At 36.8% G+C, this 19,862-nt stretch overlaps 2 protein-coding genes across 2 annotated transcripts in view; both read right to left on the bottom strand.

Moving 5' to 3' along the window:
• LOC123230502 (vomeronasal type-2 receptor 26-like) overlaps window positions 1-3,986 on the bottom strand; it is a 36,149-nt gene extending 32,163 nt beyond the window's left edge. Inside the window, exons 1-2 of the mRNA XM_044656644.1 lie at window positions 3,772-3,986; window positions 1,595-1,889 (exon numbers count right to left, since the gene is read on the bottom strand). Coding sequence (XP_044512579.1) covers window positions 1,595-1,889; window positions 3,772-3,986 — 510 coding nt within the window. The remainder of the gene's footprint in view (window positions 1-1,594; window positions 1,890-3,771) is intronic.
• Window positions 3,987-10,713: 6,727 nt separating this feature from the next.
• LOC123232492 (vomeronasal type-2 receptor 26-like) overlaps window positions 10,714-19,862 on the bottom strand; it is a 47,549-nt gene continuing 38,400 nt past the window's right edge. Inside the window, exon 6 of the mRNA XM_044658943.1 lies at window positions 10,714-11,639. Within this exon, the coding sequence (XP_044514878.1) occupies window positions 10,714-11,639 (926 nt within the window). The remainder of the gene's footprint in view (window positions 11,640-19,862) is intronic.

The raw sequence follows: 19,862 nt of genomic DNA on the forward strand, positions 1-19,862 counted from the left end.
ACAGATTTTATATATATATATATATATATATATATATATATATATATATAAGTCTCATTATATAATGAGACTTATTGTATAGAGAGATTAAAGGAGAAGAGGAAGACATGTTGACTATGAGGTTATGATCATGAGTTCCAGGGAGGAGTAAAAGGCTGATTTCAAGAGAAAAAGAGAAACACGGATTTTGAGGAGTTTGGAGATAGGGAAGTACTGTGGTTAGGTCTATATCCCAAAGAGATTTTTAGAAAGAAAAAAGTACCTTTAAGGGAAAAAAAATTAAAGCAATTTTGTGTGTTGACAAAGAATTGGAAATTGAGGAGATCCCCATCAACTGGAGGAGAGCCAAACAAGTTACAGTTTATGACTGTGATGGAACACTATTGGCTTCAAGAAGAAATGAGCAGGATGCTTTCAAAACAAATTTGGAATGACATGAATTGGTGTGAAGTGAAGGGAGAAAACCATTTGTAAAACATTATATAAAGTAATATCAATATTTTAAAATAATCAACTATTAATGTCAGTTATTCTTAGAATACCAAGATCCCAGATAATTCAAAAGGTTATATGAGGAGAAAATTCTGTCCAACTTCAGATGAAGAGTAAATCAAATAGAAATGTATATCAAAGCAGACTTTTACGTTTTTTCTTAATTTTTCTTGCTTTCCCCTCCTTTGGTTTATGTTCTCTTTTTCAGCAAAATTACAATGTGAATATATTTATAATGATTGCTAATGTAAAATTTATATTTATATTAAATTGTTTACATTGTCAAGTTAGAGGTAAGGAAGGGAGTGAAGAAGAGAATTTGGAACTAAAATTTTTTAAATGAATGTTTAAACATTTTTCATATATAATTGGAGAAATTTAAATATATATTTTTTACAAAATAGAATCTCACTTCAAACTCCTTTTCCATACTTTCCTTTTTCCTCTTCAAAACAGCCATTTATTCTTACATGTGACACATTCATAGCATAAAAGTCATCTTTGACTTGTTCCTCTCCTTTAATCTCTCTAATATACAATTTGAAATCTGGTCACTTCTACATTCATAACATTTCATATTTATTAATCCATTACCAACCTCTCTCCAGGCCTCAGTTCTTGCATCACAGTTGACTACTAGACATTATAAATTGAATATCTTACATACATCTTAATTTCATAGGTACCAAATTAACTCATTTTCTGCCCTCAAACTAACTCCTCTCCTAACCTTCGTCCTTTCCTAATTTCCCTATTTTTGTTGAAGATATTAACATCCTTCTAGTCATCTAAGTTTTACAATTTTTCGTACCACACTCTCTGCTGAACTACAAGTCAGGGCATTCAGGCTCTCATCTTAGTTCTGCTTCTAAGAGGCTGCATGACTTAGGGAGTGCTTCTAACCAGGGTAATCTTTAGAGTCTGCTGGAGAGAGATAGGCAGAGTGCTCTAGCTTATCTCTAGGATGCTTAAGCAAACCAAAAATTGGAAAACAAATTCTATCTTCAACCCATAATATGATCATTACTGAAGGACACTCCACTACTTCCAAGACTGAATAGTTTGAGAAAAAACAAAAAGTTGCTGTCTCAGTATCCCCTACCTGTGGAAACTTGTAGAGCTCAAGCAGGGTCCCCATCTGGATAGACAGAGCTGATGTGGCTCCTCCAATGATAGCCACAGGCTGGTTCTGCTCCCAGCAGCTATAGTTAGGGATGAGCTGGCCCTGCCCAGACAGCCACTTCAGGGAGCTCTCCAGGGTTCTCCCATCACTGTGGTAGGCATTATAGACATGGAATCCCAGGGAAGAAATATTGGGCAACAGATTGGGATCCCTGTTGATCTCTTCCATAGCAAATACCAGGACCAGGACCTGCTGGTAATTTTTGTGCAGCCACCTGAGGGATAGAGAGTAGGAAACTAAGAAGAAAATATTCAAATACAATTCATTAGACTCAATAAACAAGCAAATTTTTTAAATTACTTAATATATATGTGTGTTTATAAATATAAATAAATATAGATATAGATAAATAGATAGCTCCCTTCAGTTCCTAAAGACCCTCTCTTTGTTTAAGACATTGCTCAAGCACAAACTTGCAGGTCTTTTTTATGAATCTTGATCTTCCCAACTTCTTGTTCTTCCATTCTATATTATCTCAATGTAAAGAGTGCCAGACTTACAGTCAAGAAAACCTGAGCTCAAATCCAGTTTCAGACATTTAAAGTTGTGTGACCCAAGGCAAGTAAATTATCCCTGTTTGTCTCAGTTACTTCAAATGTAAATTGAGCTGGAGAAGGAAATGGCAAACAAGTCACTCCATTATTTTTGCCAGAAAAATCTGAAATGGGTACACAAAGACTGAAATACAATTAAAATTACTGAAAACAGTACTGTATTAACTCAGATTATATTCATGTAATGTACATTTTATATGAAAATATAGTCTTCTTCATTAAAATGTAAATTCCTGGTAAGGGGGATGGGTTATTTCCTTGGGCTTATTTCTTCTCAGCTGCTTCTAGAACAGAGCCTGGTAAAAAAAAAGTACTTAATATATACACGAATAATTGATTCTTCAGGCAAACCATTACCATATTCTTGTTCCTTTCTATAAGAATTTGGATTGGAACACAGTTTTACCCCATCACAATTCTCTTCCTTGCCCATATTTACAATTCAGTCAAAATGGATATTTTTCAGTAATTTTTTAAAAAACTCATTAGATGTGGAGGGAGCAGGACCCACCAACCCCAGCAATCAGGGAGTACCAACTCTGAGCAGGAAGTGAAAAAGAACAGAGAAGATAAAAAGAGATTCAAATAATATAATACAATGTAATAGAAACTTTCTTTACATATTTTGACTGCTGAATGAAGATCAACCCAGTGAGCAAAGGAAGGCAGATGACTGGAGAAAACAAAAAATGGACAGTGATAATTGATAAAGTGATAGGACAGTAGAAATATAATATGCAGAAACAGAAACTCTTAAGGGAATATCCAGTCCTCCACAGGCTATTTTTTACAACTTTTCCCATTCTTATTCAGCTCCCATCTCCTAGCCATGTGCATATATTAACTCTAGGACTCCAAAGTTATTTCACCATAACAGTGCTAGAGCACAAACGTCCCTGAAGAAGGATCTGGATTTTGAATGCCAAAACTCTGGTTCCTCAATCAATGTTTTTGACCATTTCACTTTTGGTTTTGAATTTCAAAACTTGAAAATATTGCTACATTTCCATAGTTTCCCAGAGGCAGTAAATGAAGAAAACTATAAAATTGACTATCCAGAAAGTTGTCAGTACTACATGTGTCCTGAACATGATGGCAGAAACTAATGAGGTACCTCTCCAAAACTTTGAGAAGTAGGTGCTATTTTACAGAGGAAGAAATTAAGGGCCAGATTAATAAATTAATTAATTAATTAATAATAGCTAATAGTTATATAGTTAGTAAAGTACTTTACATATGTGATCTCATTTGAGCTTCACAAAAGCCCTGACAAGTTAAGGCCGTTATTTTTCTACTGTATAAGGGAAGAAACTGAATCTCACTACAGTTAATGTGTTTCTTTGAGATTTACAAAATGATTTCCATACAAAATTCCATTAGATCAACTAAAAGGCACTTCTACCTGGTTGAATCATATATCTAGATCTGGCAGAGGTCCCAGAGAGAGTGTGAGAGAAAACAGAATGAAACCCCTTCTCTTAGCACTTTTTGTAAACTTCACAATGGAAAAGAGAACTTCAAGAGATTCAGGCAGGCACTTACTTGTAATCTCTATAACTCTTGTTAGGATGACTTCGAAACAGACCTTCTCCTCTGATATTACTCACTTCTACAGAATGCATGGGAAGAAAGTTCCCAATAACTAGGTGTCCATCCCTGGAGAAACCAGAACTGTTTTTTAGGAAAGAAATGGCCTTCTCCATCTTGTGCACAGATGGTGGGAGCTGTAGGAGCATTACAAGGAGGACAGGTATCATATGGGAATTTTTTTTGTGAATTTTGAGTGGCATCACTGTGAGAGTCAGTTGAAGTTCTAAGCACAGAGGTAGTTAATTAGTGCTTAAACTCACACAAAGTAACCTCCTTGGGGCTTGTCCTGATGAAGTGTCCAGCACCTGAAAAAATAATCTCTTAGTGCTAAGACTTGCAAATGCACAAATGAATATCAAGGAGGAGTTTATTTGGGGGAATGGTGGAAGGAGAGGTGTATTTAAACATCATTGTTTCCTAGATTAGAAACTTTCTTAATGCTCTTGTTTTTAAGAATGGACAGGTGCCTGCCATTTCCCTGACATTAGTCTTCATCCTCAGCCACAGAGAAACTCTTGGGATCATCTCTACCTGAGGCATATCCAGCTCTGTCATTGAGTCCAACAGCAGAACCAAAATAGAAAGGGAAAAATATGTTTTTAAATCTCCCTGTTCCTGGTAAAGCTCATGGGACCTGAGACACTTTCAGGTTAATTAAGAAGCTTACTTTTTCTTTTTGTAATGTTTCTTACTCCTCAGCTGGTGACCCATGGGTGTCTCTGTATTAGCAAGTAGCCATATGGACTCTAAGGCTGACATGGACTGTTACATCAGGTATAATTTTTTCTGAAGTTATTATGGGATTCAGACAGAAGTCACTGTGAAGTGGTGAGATCAGAAACTCTCAGCCATAACAATCCAATAGACTACAAGATCTATAGTCTTAATGGACACACATGTGTAATGATAATAATAATAATAAAATATTTATGTTTGTGAAACACTGTGTACATTATCTCATTTGATCCTCAAAACAACTCTGTGAAGGAGGTGACATTATTGTCCCTACTTCATTGATGAGGCAGTAGTTGCATAGCTAATAAGTTTCTGAGTAATATTTGAACTGAGGTTTTCCCAATTCAAAGTCTAAGGCTATTAACCATGATACTTTCTGTAATCTCCTTATGCTAATGCAGTCCTTGGACGATGCAGTCCAGGCCTCACATAATTTCAGGTGCAGAGCAGTCTCTTTTAGGTGCTGTCTTTGGCCATGAATTACTTACAAGTCCTCTTCCATTCCTATCACAACTACCTCATTATGATAATTGAGTAGTATAGACTTATAACAGAATACCAGAAATGAACAGTCCCTCCAAGGTCATCAAATGCAGCCCATAGTCAGGAGCAGAAATCTCCCTTCACAATGGTTCTTCCAAAAATTTGAAATTTTACTGACTCCATCACATCACCATGACACAAGTGACTGTTCTAGAGAACTAACTGTCATCTTGCCCCACCCAACTTGGAATAACTTTCAGAGTATTAAATTCACACAATGAGGACTTTAAAGTACAAGAAAATTCACAGGGAAACAGTTTAATTATAATATGAGGGGATAGGAAAGGGGGTTAGGTGAAGCTATGACTATCCAGGACTGGAGTCAAAAGGGGTAAGATCTTTAGCCAACCTGGCTTCTGCCAGGTTTTGACTGCTTTGCTAAGGACGTGAGGAAGAGGGTTTGAATTTGGGGGTCCCACAACTGTTCCAGAGATGTTATCAGGGTACCAAGAACCAACTCTTCCACAGCCGATGATCCAAAGTAACCAGGTAGGGTGAGACTGCAAACTGTCCACCAGATCACAGGCCACTTCCCTACTCAGAGTTGACTTGCAGGACAGATGTCTTCTGCCTTTTCAACCTCCACCACTCTCCAAGATCCCAGGGAATCAGGGTACAACTCCACTTCCTCCTAAATAATAACTAAGTAATCCTCCTCACAACGGGTAATAGATGATGGAAACTAAAGATAACCTTCAAGTAGTCATCAGATGTGACTGGGAAGAATGGTAGTACCCTGAACAGTAAAAAGGAATTTAAAAATATGGGAAGATTTTTGGGGTTGCAAATAATGAATTCTATTTTGGAAATATGAAATATTAAATATAAGATGTCTCCATTGCATCATTCAATAAACACATGCTAAGCACTTATCACAGCCAGGAAGTGTGGTAAATGCTAGGAAGAGAAATACAAAAAAGAAATCAATATTTGGCCTTCAAGGAGCCAATAATTCAATAGACAGTTAAGGATGGAAAGCTGAACAGGTTTGAAGAGACAAAGCAGAAAGCCTAGGGTTGCATAAGTACACCTGAGGATCATCCACATAATGATGATCATTGAATCCATGGGAGTGATGAGATCAATAATAAAACAGTATGGAGATAAAGGTAAAGAGCACAGAGAACAACCCTGGTTGGCAGTTATGTCATGGTTGAAGATACAACAAAGGAGACAGAGAAGGTCTAGTTTTACATGTAAGAATAAAAACAGAAGAGCAATGTCCCAAGAACTTAGAGAAAAGAGAATATCAAGGAGATGGTGATTAATAGTGTTAAAGGCTTCATAGATCAAGAAAGTGTGGGTGCTTGATTTGCAAATACAGCTCTATTTCTTCCTACCCTGGGATCTTGGATTCATTTAAACTCTATGAGTTTCAGTTACTTCTTATCTAAAATTATGGGAGTAGAGTAAATGGTCTTCAAGATCTAAATTCCAGTATCCTTTGTGGTTCTCAACTGTGAAAACAATATCCTAGATTTGATCTCACCAGGAAAGAATTATATGATATCTTCACTTCCCTGATTGTAACCACTGTTGTTCTGTCATTTCAGTCTTGTCTGACTCTTTGTGACTCCAGTTGGATTCTTTTGTTGGAGGTGGGGGGATAATGAAGTTGTTTGACATTTCCTTTTCCAGCTTATTTTACAAATGAGGAAATTGAGACTGCTTAGTCATCAAGCCTCTGCCTATACAGCTTTCAAAAGCATGTGTGTTTTTGGCTGCAATTTTGAGAACAATTATAGACTTTTTTTCATAGGATCTCTTGGTATGCCCTCCTCTATATTATTGATGATTTTTTTCTGAACTTGAATTTATTTTTGAAAGATTTATAATTATAAATCCTTACTTATATTCCCAGTAATATCAGTAAGACCCTAGTAGATTCAGGCTGACCTGCCATATAAAAGTCCATTGATCCTGACAACAATATATTTCACTTTAGACAAGTCTCTTCACATTAAATTAAACCTTCAGACTGTTGTAGCACCTTCTGGATGTCCCATTTATTGTGACTTCAATTGTGGATCTCAGAACAGTCACATGATCTAAAAGCAAGAGCTAGAAGCAATCTTATAGGTAATATATTCCAACACTACTCTTTTTCAGATGAGGAAACCAAGCCCCCCAAGTGATCTATTATAAGAATAGTCAGCACTTTACACATATGACCTCATCTGAGCCTCACAAAATCCTGTTTTTATTATCTCCCTTTTACAGAGGAGTGGAGAAAGAGGTTCAAAGAGGTGATGGAATTTATCAAAGATCTGGGAAGTGTCTGAGGCACATTTCAAACCCTGGACTTTTTTCATCCAACTGTTCCCTCTCCTCTGGAGCATTTAATGATTGGCACACACTGGTTTACCTAGTGGTCAGCTGCTTGAGGCAATGTAGCTGCTTGGGGTATGAACTAGGGAAGCATGAAGTCAGTTTTTAGTTAGACCCAGCCAGGTGATCATGGAATCTTTTTTTCTCTCTCCCTCTAACCTTTACCAATAAAGAATGATAGATTAATATACAGTCTTCAGAGAATTTTATGGTAGCAGATCAACAGTTCCTGGGTTTATCTTGGCAATGGGCTCTATACAGATGAAATTAGAAATACATTGATAAGGTTTTGATAAGCTAAAGAATTTGGAAGGTTGTTCTCAGAGGCTGGAGAGTGGCTGAAGCAGAAAGGATTCTGTAGAAAGGTTTGGAAATGGGAAGGAAGGGGGAGGTGTGAGTGAAGGGAAGTGACAGTTGGATCCCTGGCAGTTGTGGGATTAACAACTCTCTTACGTTGCTCTTACCATAGCCAGAATTTTGAGAAGGAAACCTTGAAATATCATGGAGTTTTCCTTTGGGAAATACCAGGAAGAAGACTAGCTTACTTCTGCTCCATTGACGACTGTTGTTTAAAAGAAGAAAAATCAGAAGACCTTGTTTTGCCTTAGACTCCTGAGGGAAACCTCAGAGTCCACTCAGCTCAGTGAGCTTTAGCCATTTTGGCTCAGTCTTTTCTTATTTGGAGACAACACTAATATACATGTATTTAAGCCTATATATATAAGGATTTTAGTCAGTTTTAGTCAAATAGTGTTTTTGGGGATTCTGGTTACAGTTAAGGAGATTTATAATGTAGTTTAGGTGAATTCCCAAGGCCAGAAGAATTTTGTCTCATGACAAAAAGGGATTGGATGGAGAAATTAGTCCCTTAGTGTTAAGGCATCCTCTGTTTATAATCCTTATATCTTCATAATACAAATAAATATATTTTATAGTTATAATACTCTCCAGGACAGTTTTGTGCACTGAGTCCAGTGGAAGAAGGTCACTTTTGGCTTTCCTTCATGAAGTAGAACTGAGGTACTTTGTAAACACCAAGCAAAGTATCTGCTCAGTATCCAGCCTATTATAATACTTTATTATCATTTATGATCACATTTATTAAAATTATTATTACAACTCCCAGGTGTTTTTTGTTTTCTGCAGTTATTTTCTATGGAATTTCTCTTTTTATATCTCCCTGTTGGACCTGATGGGTAGTGTAGAGAAATTCCGATGATTTCTGTGGTTTCATTTTTTTATCCTACAATTTTGATCAAATTGCTAATTGTTTTTACAACTTTTTGGTTGATTTTCTTTGTATATAACATATCACTTGGGAAAAGTGATAGTTTTATGCCTTCATTGCCTATTCTGATTCCTTCATTTCTCCTTCTCTCATTGCTCTAGTTAACATTACTAGTACAATATTGAAAAGAGTGGTGGTAATGGACTTCTTTGATTCAGCCCTGATCATACTAGGAAGGCTTCTAGTTTATCCTCATTGCAGATAATATTTGTGAATGGTTTTAAATAGATGGCAATGAATTATTTTGTGGAATGTCCCATTTATTGCAATGTTCTATGGGCTGTATAGGAATGGGCACTGAGTTTTGTCAAAAACTTTTCCTGCATCTATTGAGATAACAACGAGGTTTTTAATTGATTTTGTTATTAATATGATCAATTGTGAAGATGATTTTCCTAATGTTGAACTAACTCTGAATTCCTGGTATAAAACCCACCTGCTCATGATGAATGATCCTTGTGATATATTGCTATAATCTTCAGGCTAGGATTTTATTTTAAAATTTGCATTAATATTCATTTAGGAGATTGGTCTATAATTTTCTTTCTCTGAATTTTCTTTTGGCCTTTGTGCTTTCACAATAGGACTCACTCTCAGAGAAAAAGTAATTAAATTTACTGCAAGTTTGGTTGGCAGGAGTTAACATACTTGCTTCCAGAAGAAGAGATGTCATGTAATGGGATGTCCCATCCCATGCAAAGGGACAACCTTGCCTACCATCCCTTCATTCATGTTTACATCAATTTCCACACATATAAAATTACTTTAAAAAAAGGAAATGGAAAACCTGAATGAGACCAGGATGAGTCAGACAAAAGTGAAATGTATGAACAACAAGAATAAATGTTTATTGTTGAAATGATTGATTTAACCATCAAAGCTTCAGTGCTGATGGTCTTATCAATGATGGATAAAGAAATGGAGGATATTTGTGATATTGAAGTGAGCATTAAATGTGTGGCACAAAAGATAGAAGGATAAAAGGGGACATTTTCAAAATCTTCAGATAAGAGGATTTAATATGGTGTTATCAATAACAAAACTAGAGAAATTGTGGGAAAATTTTAGTGAAGTGTCCAAGTAAGTAGGATTCATGTGTTCTCAAATCCATAAAACATAGATATCCCAACATGATACATATTATTTCTTAAGAACCTCTTCTGACTTATAAAGGAATTCTGATTCAATCTTCCAGATGTAAGGAACAAAAACAAAAAAGAGGAAATAAATGTTTAAACAGATGTTAGATTTTGTGACCTTGTTCATTTATTAAGTCAAGGATGTCAAGGGTCTAACAGATCAGGACAAGGTCTTCTCCATCATCCTAGAGCTGGACTTTAACCACAACAGAATATATGCTTTTATACATTAAAAAACAATTCATCATATAAGACTGATTAATTAAAAATAAACTGTACATTATAAGTAATCTGATTTGTGATACATTAGATGTGATACATTAGAGACTTTCTGCACTGGGAAAAGGAGAGCAAAAAAGCTCAACTTCCTAAAGTAAGAAAAGAGATTTTCTTCTCCGCCTAAGTGTATCTAATCAGATAAACATGAAAATAATAATTAATTTACTGGGAGGTGTCCAGTTTTAAGATAAGATATATAGATTCCCTAAGATGAGAAATAATGAGAAAACACTTTACATCAGTCTTAGGATCTGACTGAATTTCTGGTCAAGATAACTTAGGTATATGATAATGGATATACATATACACACACACACACACACACACACACACACACATATACATAATAAATATAGGCATTCTAGGTGGTCCACTCTCCCAGTGACAGAGGGCTAGGTTCAAAGAGTGTAATAAGTTTTTTTTTCAGTTTCCAAAATTGAAAAAATTTCTCATAGGATAAAATATGGACTATAAACTTAATTGGATAACAAGGCAATTGAGCTAGTTCAAGAACTGAGTCACCAAATAGGGTATCTTTCCATGGATTTCCATAATAAATCATTTGCTTATCCTTTCAATTTCTCAAGTCAAATGCTTCTCACTCTTGCAGTTGGGTTTATTTCTTATACATTCCTGAGTGTTCTCATTGGGCCTCAGCAAAAGCACATAACACTTGGGAATAAAGATGCAGCCCAGTAACCCAGCACTGGAGGTCAAGATGGAAAAGATCTCCACCACCACCATGGCTTTACCCTTGGTTCTCTGGTATGTTGGCAGGAAGGAGATCCACACACTGCAGAACACCAGCATGCTGAAGGTGATGAACTTGGCTTCATTGAAGGTGTCAGGCAGGCTCCTGGCCAGGAAAGCCACAGTGAAGCTACCCAGGGCTAGGAAGCCAATGTACCCCAAAACACTGTAGAAACCAGTGACAGAGCCCTCATTACATTCAATGATGATCTTATTGGGTTGGGAATGTGTGTCAGTGTCTGGAAAAGGGGGAGATATTCCTAGCCAGATGCCACAGAGAGTCACTTGAATGCCAGAGCAAAGGACTACAATACAGTTGGACACTCGAGGTTGCAGCCAAATCTTGTTACTGCTCCCTGGTATTGTAACCTTGAAGGCCAGAATTACCAGAATGGTTTTTGCTAAAATGGAAGAAACAGCTACAGTGAAGACAAGTCCAAAAGTTGTTTGTCTAAAGAGGCAGGTGGCTGCAGTGGGACGGCCAATGAAGAGCAAGGAGCAGAGGAAACACAAAGTGAGGGAGATGAGGAGAGTGTAGCTGAGGGTCCTATTATTGGCTTTCACTATAGGTGTGTCACAGAACTTCACAAACACTCCAAGAATCAGAGCTGTGAGCACAGAGAAGAAAAGAGCCACACAGGCTAGAGTCATTCCCAGAGGTTCTTTGATATCCAGGAAGGTAATGGCTTTGGGGAGGCAGAGATCTCTCTCCTTGTTTGGATACTCATCTTCAGGACACTTCATACAATGCTGCATGTCTGTATGGGACAAGAACCATCTCATTGTTTTATGCGTGAAGGATGTGGTTATGTCTCTTTGTACTTCATAGAGGGCTGGTTAAATTTTTGTGGATCAATTGGTCATTTTTGGCTCTTTGGAACTCCATTTTGTGCTGACTGTTTACTGATGACCATAAGCTCCAAGCCACTACAGTCATCCCAGGCTCAGAATGTCTTTTTAAAAATGTATCAAGTATTAAATGAACCAAATTAAGTGTCTACTCTGGTAACTTGGTTCTGATACAAAGTAACAGTTTCCTCCCCCTATACTTACAATTAAAAATATCCTTTTCTCCCTAACTTGACTTGCAACTAATTTTCAGCCATGGACCACCCACCTATACTATACCCGAAATCCACAAAGACTTAGTGGCTACACTTGAGAATTGACAGACTTCTCTCATTTTCTCTTCAAATGATATCTAAGTCCTGTTCTAGCTTTTACAGTCTTTAATTATTTGAAAAATTGATGGCATAGGAAGGGAATTTTCATTGTGAATTTCCTTCATCAGGGTTTCTAGAATAATCAGGTGTTCAATGGAGATAAAAATTATGTGCAGAGATATTCAATAAAGGACCCTATCTCATATCAAATTAAAATCCCCTACCATACACAACTTTAAATCCTAATTTAATATGTGAAGGCAACCAACCATAATCTTTCCTTCAAGCATTATCTCATTCTCTACTATTGCTCTGAACATGCTGACTGCCTAGATGTTGTAGTGGATTGAGTTCTGGGTCTGGAGTCAGGAAATCCTGAGTTTCAAATCTTGCCTCAGACACTCAGACATGCTGAGTGAACCTGAGCATGTCACCTATTATCTGTCTTTCCTTATATTTAAAACAAGGAAAATACCTGAAAGAGATTTTTGTAAGTATCAAATGAAATCATAAGGGTAAAGTGCTTAGCACAGTGCCTGGTACAGAGAAACTGAGATCTACATGTTTTTCATGATTATTATATTTAATTTCATTCATTCAGATAGTTTTTCTCCTGAACTGATTATCTCATCAGTTCCTAAAATTCAGGCTAAATTTCTTCATGTCATACTCACCCAGAGCATTAAACACCCAGCTTGAACTTGCTTCCTCCCTCATAGTCTTTCTGTGGCTGAATCTCTTTCAGCTGAAAATATCTTCTTCAGACATACATTTTTAAGGATTAAATTTGGAGTTTTGACTAAATAAGAGAGTTATTAACTTATATTGTGGTCACCAATTTTAAAATAGTATAGCTTAACTAAAAATGGCTTTTAGCTGCTTTGATTTAAAAAGAGGTAGAAAGAGCAAAAGTGGAAAATGTAGATAAAGAGGCAGATTCTTAACAAAACTACCAGCCCTAAGAGCTTCAGTTCAGCACCCTGGGAGGAGGCTTCCTCATGTCTCAATCTCCATGCATAGTCTTCGGCCAAAAGTCCAACAGTGCAGCCTCCTCCAAAGCCAAGGCAAGAATCTCAGCCACTCATCTAGCAAGCCCAAACAGAATCCATGGAGAGTCTCCTCCAAAGCCAAGGCAGGAATCCCAGTCAATCTCTCCAAATGGCAGGAAAGGAATTGGCCCCTCCGAAACCAAGCAAACAAATACTTCTCCTCCAGCCTGGCTCACCAACACAGAGTGAATCACTGAATCATCAGGCTGGCCTTTTAAAAGCAGTTTTCTCAAAGTCACTTCCTATTGCTCTCCCATTTACGGGAACGAATGTTATAAACAAAAAGGGGTCCTAGGGAGATATAGATGTACAATGATGTTGATGTATCCCTTTCTCTCTAACAGTTGCCCAAGAAGGACCCTTGAGAGGTTAAATAGATGAGTAACCTTTCCAGGTCTAACCTTGGGTTGGATAGATTATTATTGGGCTATTGATTTGCTTTGGATGACATTTGGTATCTGACTGCATTTGACTCCCTCTCCAAGGGTTGTGATATAAGGACCACTCAGAAAGGTACTTGTTGAACTTTCTTTATCTATAATCAGGGAAAGGATAAACAGGACAAGGATTGGGGATTAGATACCTCATCAACCTATCATCTATAAACTAGTTGACAATCAAGACTGGAGGCTATTAATCAGGTGAAAGCTGAACTCTCTCCACTACCTCTGGCCCAGCCTGGCTACAATCAAGCCAGAGAATAGGGAATGTTATTGAAGTAGCTGTGTTGCTGATCTTATTCTCTCAGCTTTCTCACTACCAGTGTTGGTGATGCACTAGCCCTCACAGTCTATCAGGAAATAGCTTCAGATTCTTTCTACCCTGTTCTTCATAGACCTTCCTGCCTCACTTCACCACCCACTCAGAGATTTCCCAGTCCAGAGACTCCTCTCCAGAGACCTCCAGATAGCCCCAGAGAGACCTCCTAAAAGTGGCTGTAAGGGGTATTTATACTGTGGGACCAACCGATGTTTGCCCCTGGGTCACGGCACCTGGGAACATTTCGTGTCTTCCAATTGCCTTCCCTGTCATTCAAGGTGGTATCCATCACTTCCCAGATTATGAATATAACACCAATCACAGCTTCCCAATTTGTCTAGCATTGCCTTGGGGGTCACAGTGGCCTTTGAAGGTGTCACTTACTGTAGTAAGTGAATTCTGAACACTCACTTTGAGTTCTTTATTTGATAAGATAAAATAGATAAGGGGAGAGTTAATCCTAACTTCACAACCCCCCTGTGATTCTTTGGGAGACTAGTCCCCAATGAATCATTTAACATAATTTATAGTAATATGCATACAATATTGTACTTTCTAAGAGGAAACTACAATAGTTAACGATAAGAGGGAAATAGAAGAGAGATAGTAAAACCAATGTTTGCTAGGCATACTGACAAAGATCCAATTAGGGGGCTCCCCTTTGGCATAAGAGTTTACATTCAGAGTAAGAGTATTCAACCCACTTCAGTTTAGTTCATTATATCCCAAAGTTCATTCTGGATATTTTGATGCAGTATAGGATTCTTTATGGTACTTTCTTCAAATAATTCATTTTCTTGATTCATGGAGTTAACGAGCTTCTTTTCCTGAAATTTCTCTAAAATTTTTAAATCTTGGATTTTATGAAAATTATACAATCCCCTGAGGATGGTATCAACCAACCCCTGTATCAAATCAAAATACATGGTTGAGTTATAGGGTATATGAGTCAGATGTCAAAAGAAAAACCAAAAATATAAAAAAAGAAAAACAAATAGAAGAAAAAATTAAATTTTGGGAGAAAAAAATTAAAATCAAAACCAAAATATCAAAATCTATGTATATAAAAATTATCAGTAAAAATAAATCTATAACAGATCATTTAATCAGAGCCCAATTAAAGTAATTTATGTAAAGAAGGAAACAATAAGTAAATTAGGTAAGCACAGAATAGTATACTTGTCAGATCTTTGGGAAAGGAAAGATTTTAAAACTAAGCAAGAGTTAGAAAAATTACAAAATGTAAAATAAATAATCTTGATTACATTAAATTAAAAAGGTTTTGTACAAACAAAACCAATGCTACTAAAATTAGAAGGGAAGCAACAAATTGGCAAAAATCTTTATAATAAAAAACACAGACAAAGGTCTAATTACTCAAATATATAAGGAGTTAATCAATTGTACAAAAAATTAAGCCATTCCCCAATAAATAAAAGGGCAAGGAACATGAATAGACCATTTCCAGATAAAGAAATCAAAGCTGTCAACAAACACATGAAAAAGGGTTTTAAATCTCTTATAATTAGAGAAATGGAAATCAAAACAACCCTGAGGTACCACCTCACACCTAGCAGATTAGCTAACATGACAGCAAAAGAAAGTGCTGAATGTTGGAGGGAATATGGCAAAATTGGAACATTAATGCATTGCTTGTGGAGTTGTGAATTGATCTAACTATTCTTGATGGCAATTTGGAACTATGCCCAAAGGGTTTTAAAAGACTATCTGCCTTTTTACCCAGCCATACCACTGCTTGGTTTATACCCCAAAGAGATAATAAGGAAAAAGGCTTGTACTAAAATATTTATAGCCACACTTTTTGTGGTGGCAAAATATTGGAAAATGAGGGAATGTCCCTCAATTGGGGAATGGATGAACAAATTGTGGTATCTGTTGGTGATGGAATACTATTGTGCTCAAAGGAATAATGAACTGGAAGAATTCCATGTGAACTGAAATGATCTCCAGGAATTGAAAGAATTAGATCCAAGAGAACATTGTACACAAAGACTGATACACTGTCGTACAATCGAACATACTGGACTTCTCTACTAGCAGTAATGCAAGGACCCAGAGCAAAGCTGAGGGACTTATGAGAAAGAAAACTAGCCACATTGAGAGGAAGAACTGTGGAAATGGAAATACAGAAGAAAAACATTTGCTTGAACACATGGGCTGAGGGATATATTATTTGGGATATAGATGCTAAATGATAACTCTAGACCAACTCTCAATAATATGGAATTAGATCTTAATGATACATGTAACAACCAAGTGGAATTGTACATCAGCTACCAGGGGTTGGGGGGGTTGGGAGATATGGAAAGAACATGAAACATGTTACTATGGGAAAATATAGAAAATTAAAATTAAAAATTAAAAAAATAATGTAATTTATGTCTTACAAGTCTGCAGGACAATTGAATTAATATAGCACTTACCCATTGTCAGCCATGACTACAGAAACTGGCCATATTATAAGAGAGAATAAAGAGACTAGATTTTGAAGTAAAGAGGAAGTATGTTATTCCCTGGTCTGATTTTACCTTCACTGATCTCAGGGATAGGGGAGTCAAAATGGAAGCCCAACTAAGGTACTTGTCAGAATTTGGCACAGGGAAGCCCTGCGTCTGACATACATCAAACAGCCACTATCTGGAACCTCAAAAAAGTACTCTCTCTTGACTCAGATCTCATTAATCCCACAAGGATTGTTGATCTCCTTGACCTTATGATTCTTTGCACTGTACAATAGCTCTTTTGTGATCCCTTCTCCTGGAATCAGTCACAATTATTAATCAAAGTACCACAGTATTTATCAATCAATGGCAGGTTTCCATAGTCCAAAACTTTTGGGTATGCATTGATATTGAAACTAAAGGATCATAAACTTATCCTACAAATTCCAAAACATTAACACTGATTACATGTACATCAAATTAAAAAATAAGAAAAAGAAAAAAATCAAATTTTCTGTTAAGAAAACTAAAAAGAAAAGCAACAAATAAAAAAAATCAGGAATTCAATGTTCCAGCCAAAACAGTGTCCACTTGTCTATGGGCTTTTATCTCCAATACATGAGACAGAATACAATCAGTGTTGATAGAAGATACTCGTTTTATATGTGAGCAATGAATCCAAGAGTTCTTTTCTCCAATTTTGATAGCTTTTGGAGTGGTTAACAGTACTTGAAATGGAACTTCTCTAGAAGGCTGAGTTGCTCCAGTGCAGTGGAAGTTCTTTATGTACACCTTGTCTCCTAGGTTGAGGTTATGAAATGAAAAGTCTATAGGTCCTGCTTGTACTACAGCTTCGGATTCATGCAGTACTTACAATTTGGTCGGCAAGTCCTGTATATAGGAAGCAATAGAAGTGTCTTCCCCACACCTAGTTATGATGTGTATGCAGCAGAAAAAGACTTAGCCTGTATAGAGAGATATCCAAAGAGCATCTCAAATGGTGAGGTGTGTGGATCTCCCCTGAACCTGCTCTGAAGATAAAAGACAGATAGAGGGAGAACTTTGGGCCATTTAAACTGAGTCTCACAGAAGGGAGCATGAGTGGAATAGACTTGGGGTAAGTGATATCAACAAGGCAGTCTAGGATAAACCCAAAAAGCTCAACTTTGGGGAAAAATCTACTATTTCACAGAAGCTGCTGGGAAAATAGGAAAACAATATGGGAGAGATTAGGTTTAGATTAACATCTCACACCCTACACCAAGACAAATTCAGAGTGGGTGAATGACTTGAATATAAAGAAGGAAACTATAAGGAATTAGGCGAACACAGAATAGTATACTTGTCAGATCTCTGGGAAAGGTCATATTTTAAAGCCAAGCAAGAGTTAGAGAAAATTACAAAATGTAAAATAAAGAATTTCGAATACATTAAATTAAAAAGTTTTTGTACAAACAAAAATAATGCAACTAAAATCAGAATGCAAACCACAAACTGGGGAAAAGTCTTTATAATAAAAAACTTAAACAAACGGCTAATTACTCAAATATACAAGGATCTAAATCAATTGCACAAAAATCAAGTCATTATCCAATCAATAAATGGGCAAGGGACAGGAATAGGCAACTTTCAGATAAAGAAATCAAAACTAACAATAAACATGTGAGAAAGTGTTCTAACTCTCTAATAATTAGAGAAACACAAATCAAAACAACTCTGAGGTACCACCTCCAACCCAGCAGACTGGCTAAAATGACAGCAGGTGAGAGTAATGAATGTTGGAGGGGATGTGGCAAAATTGGGACATTAATGCACTGCTGATGGACTTGTGAATTGATCCAAATATTCTGGATAGCAATTTGGAACTATGCTCAAAGAGAGCTAAAAGATTCCCTGCCCTTTGATCCAACCATACTTTTGCTGACTTTGTACCCCCAAAGAGATCATAGGGAAAAAGACTTGTACAAAAATATGTATAGCTGCTCTCTTTGTGGTGGCAAAAAAAACTGGAAAACAAGGATATGCCAATCAAATGGGGAATGGATGAACAAATTGTGGTATCTGTTGGTGATGGAATACTACTGTGCTCAAAGGAATAATAAATTGGAGGAATTCCATGTGAACTGATGCAGAGTGAAAGGAGCAGAACCAGGAGAACATTATACACAGACACTGATAGACTGTTGTAAAATAGAATTTAATGGACTTCTGTACTAGCAGCAATACAATGACCGAGGACAATTCTGAGGGATTAATGGAAAAGGACACTACTGACATTCAGAGGAAGAACTACAGGAGTGGAAACAGAAAAAAACAACTGCTTGAACACATGGGTTGATGGAGACATGACTTGGGATGTAGACTCTTAATGACCACCCTAGAACAATTATCAATAATATGGAAAGAGGTCTTGATCAATGACACATGAAGAAACCAGTGGAAATGTGCATTGGCTACAGGGGGTTGGGTTGGGGAGTGGGGGGAGAGAGAGCAAGAACATGAATCTTGTAACCATGGAGAAATTTTTCTAAAAAAAATTATGAAATAAAGTGAATCTCAGTGCACAGTTTTCCAATTATCTCTATTCATTCTCTCAACTTGACCTCACTTCTGCTGGTGATTCTCAAACAAGAATATATCTGAGACAAAACTGAATCAGTAAAATGAGTTCTCCTGACTGAATCAATTCATGCTGGCAGACCAAAGCAAGGAATAATCACTTTTAAGAGTACCCTGGCAATAAAAGTCGCTGTTACTTGGGCACTAGGAAACACTTTCGGCCATCTAATCAGCTCATGAACTATAACAACCCTAAATTTATAATGTCAAGCCTTTGGCACCATGATAAAGTCGATTCAAAGGTGCTCATATGGTGTGTAACCCAGAGGATGCCAACCAAACGCTTTGCCAAAAAGGCATGCTGATCATAACCTTGAAAGGTGGAGCAGGCTGCACACATGTTAGAGGCTATCCTAGTTAGACTAGGGGCTATCCATGCTCTTTTAACAGAATCTACAATGCCCTGGGTGCATTTTTTTGTGAACAGATTGAACAGATGAGCATATTTGGTGATCAAAATGTCTAGGGAATAGGGGTTTTCCTTCAGATGACATTCAAACTCCATTTATCTGTTTAGCTTAAAACTTTTGTTTACATTTACACTTCCTGTTCATTATAGGGAAGGGTTAAATTTGAGTCTTTACTAGTTGCCAAAGTTAAAATTAATTCAGGTCCTTCAAGGCAGTTAGCTTTGCTGCTATATCTTACCAGTATTTCCCTCTAGAAACAGGGTCAGTTCCAACTGTATGGGCAAAGCAATGAACGACAGCAAGAGCTTTAGGGAGCTGGAAAGCAGAAAGAACTTCATTAGTGATTTTTATATTTGCAATACATTTTCCAGCTGAAGTTAAAAATCCCCTTTGGAGCCATAGCATACCCACTGCATGGCATATTCCAAGTGCATATTGAGAACCCATTGTTGCCTTCTTATCTTTAGCAATTATACAAGCATGTTTTAGAGTTATCAGTTCTGCACCTTGAGAACTTTT

Source organism: Gracilinanus agilis, chromosome 1 (genome assembly GCF_016433145.1).
Source record: "Gracilinanus agilis isolate LMUSP501 chromosome 1, AgileGrace, whole genome shotgun sequence".
Classification (NCBI taxonomy): Eukaryota; Metazoa; Chordata; class Mammalia; order Didelphimorphia; family Didelphidae; genus Gracilinanus; species Gracilinanus agilis.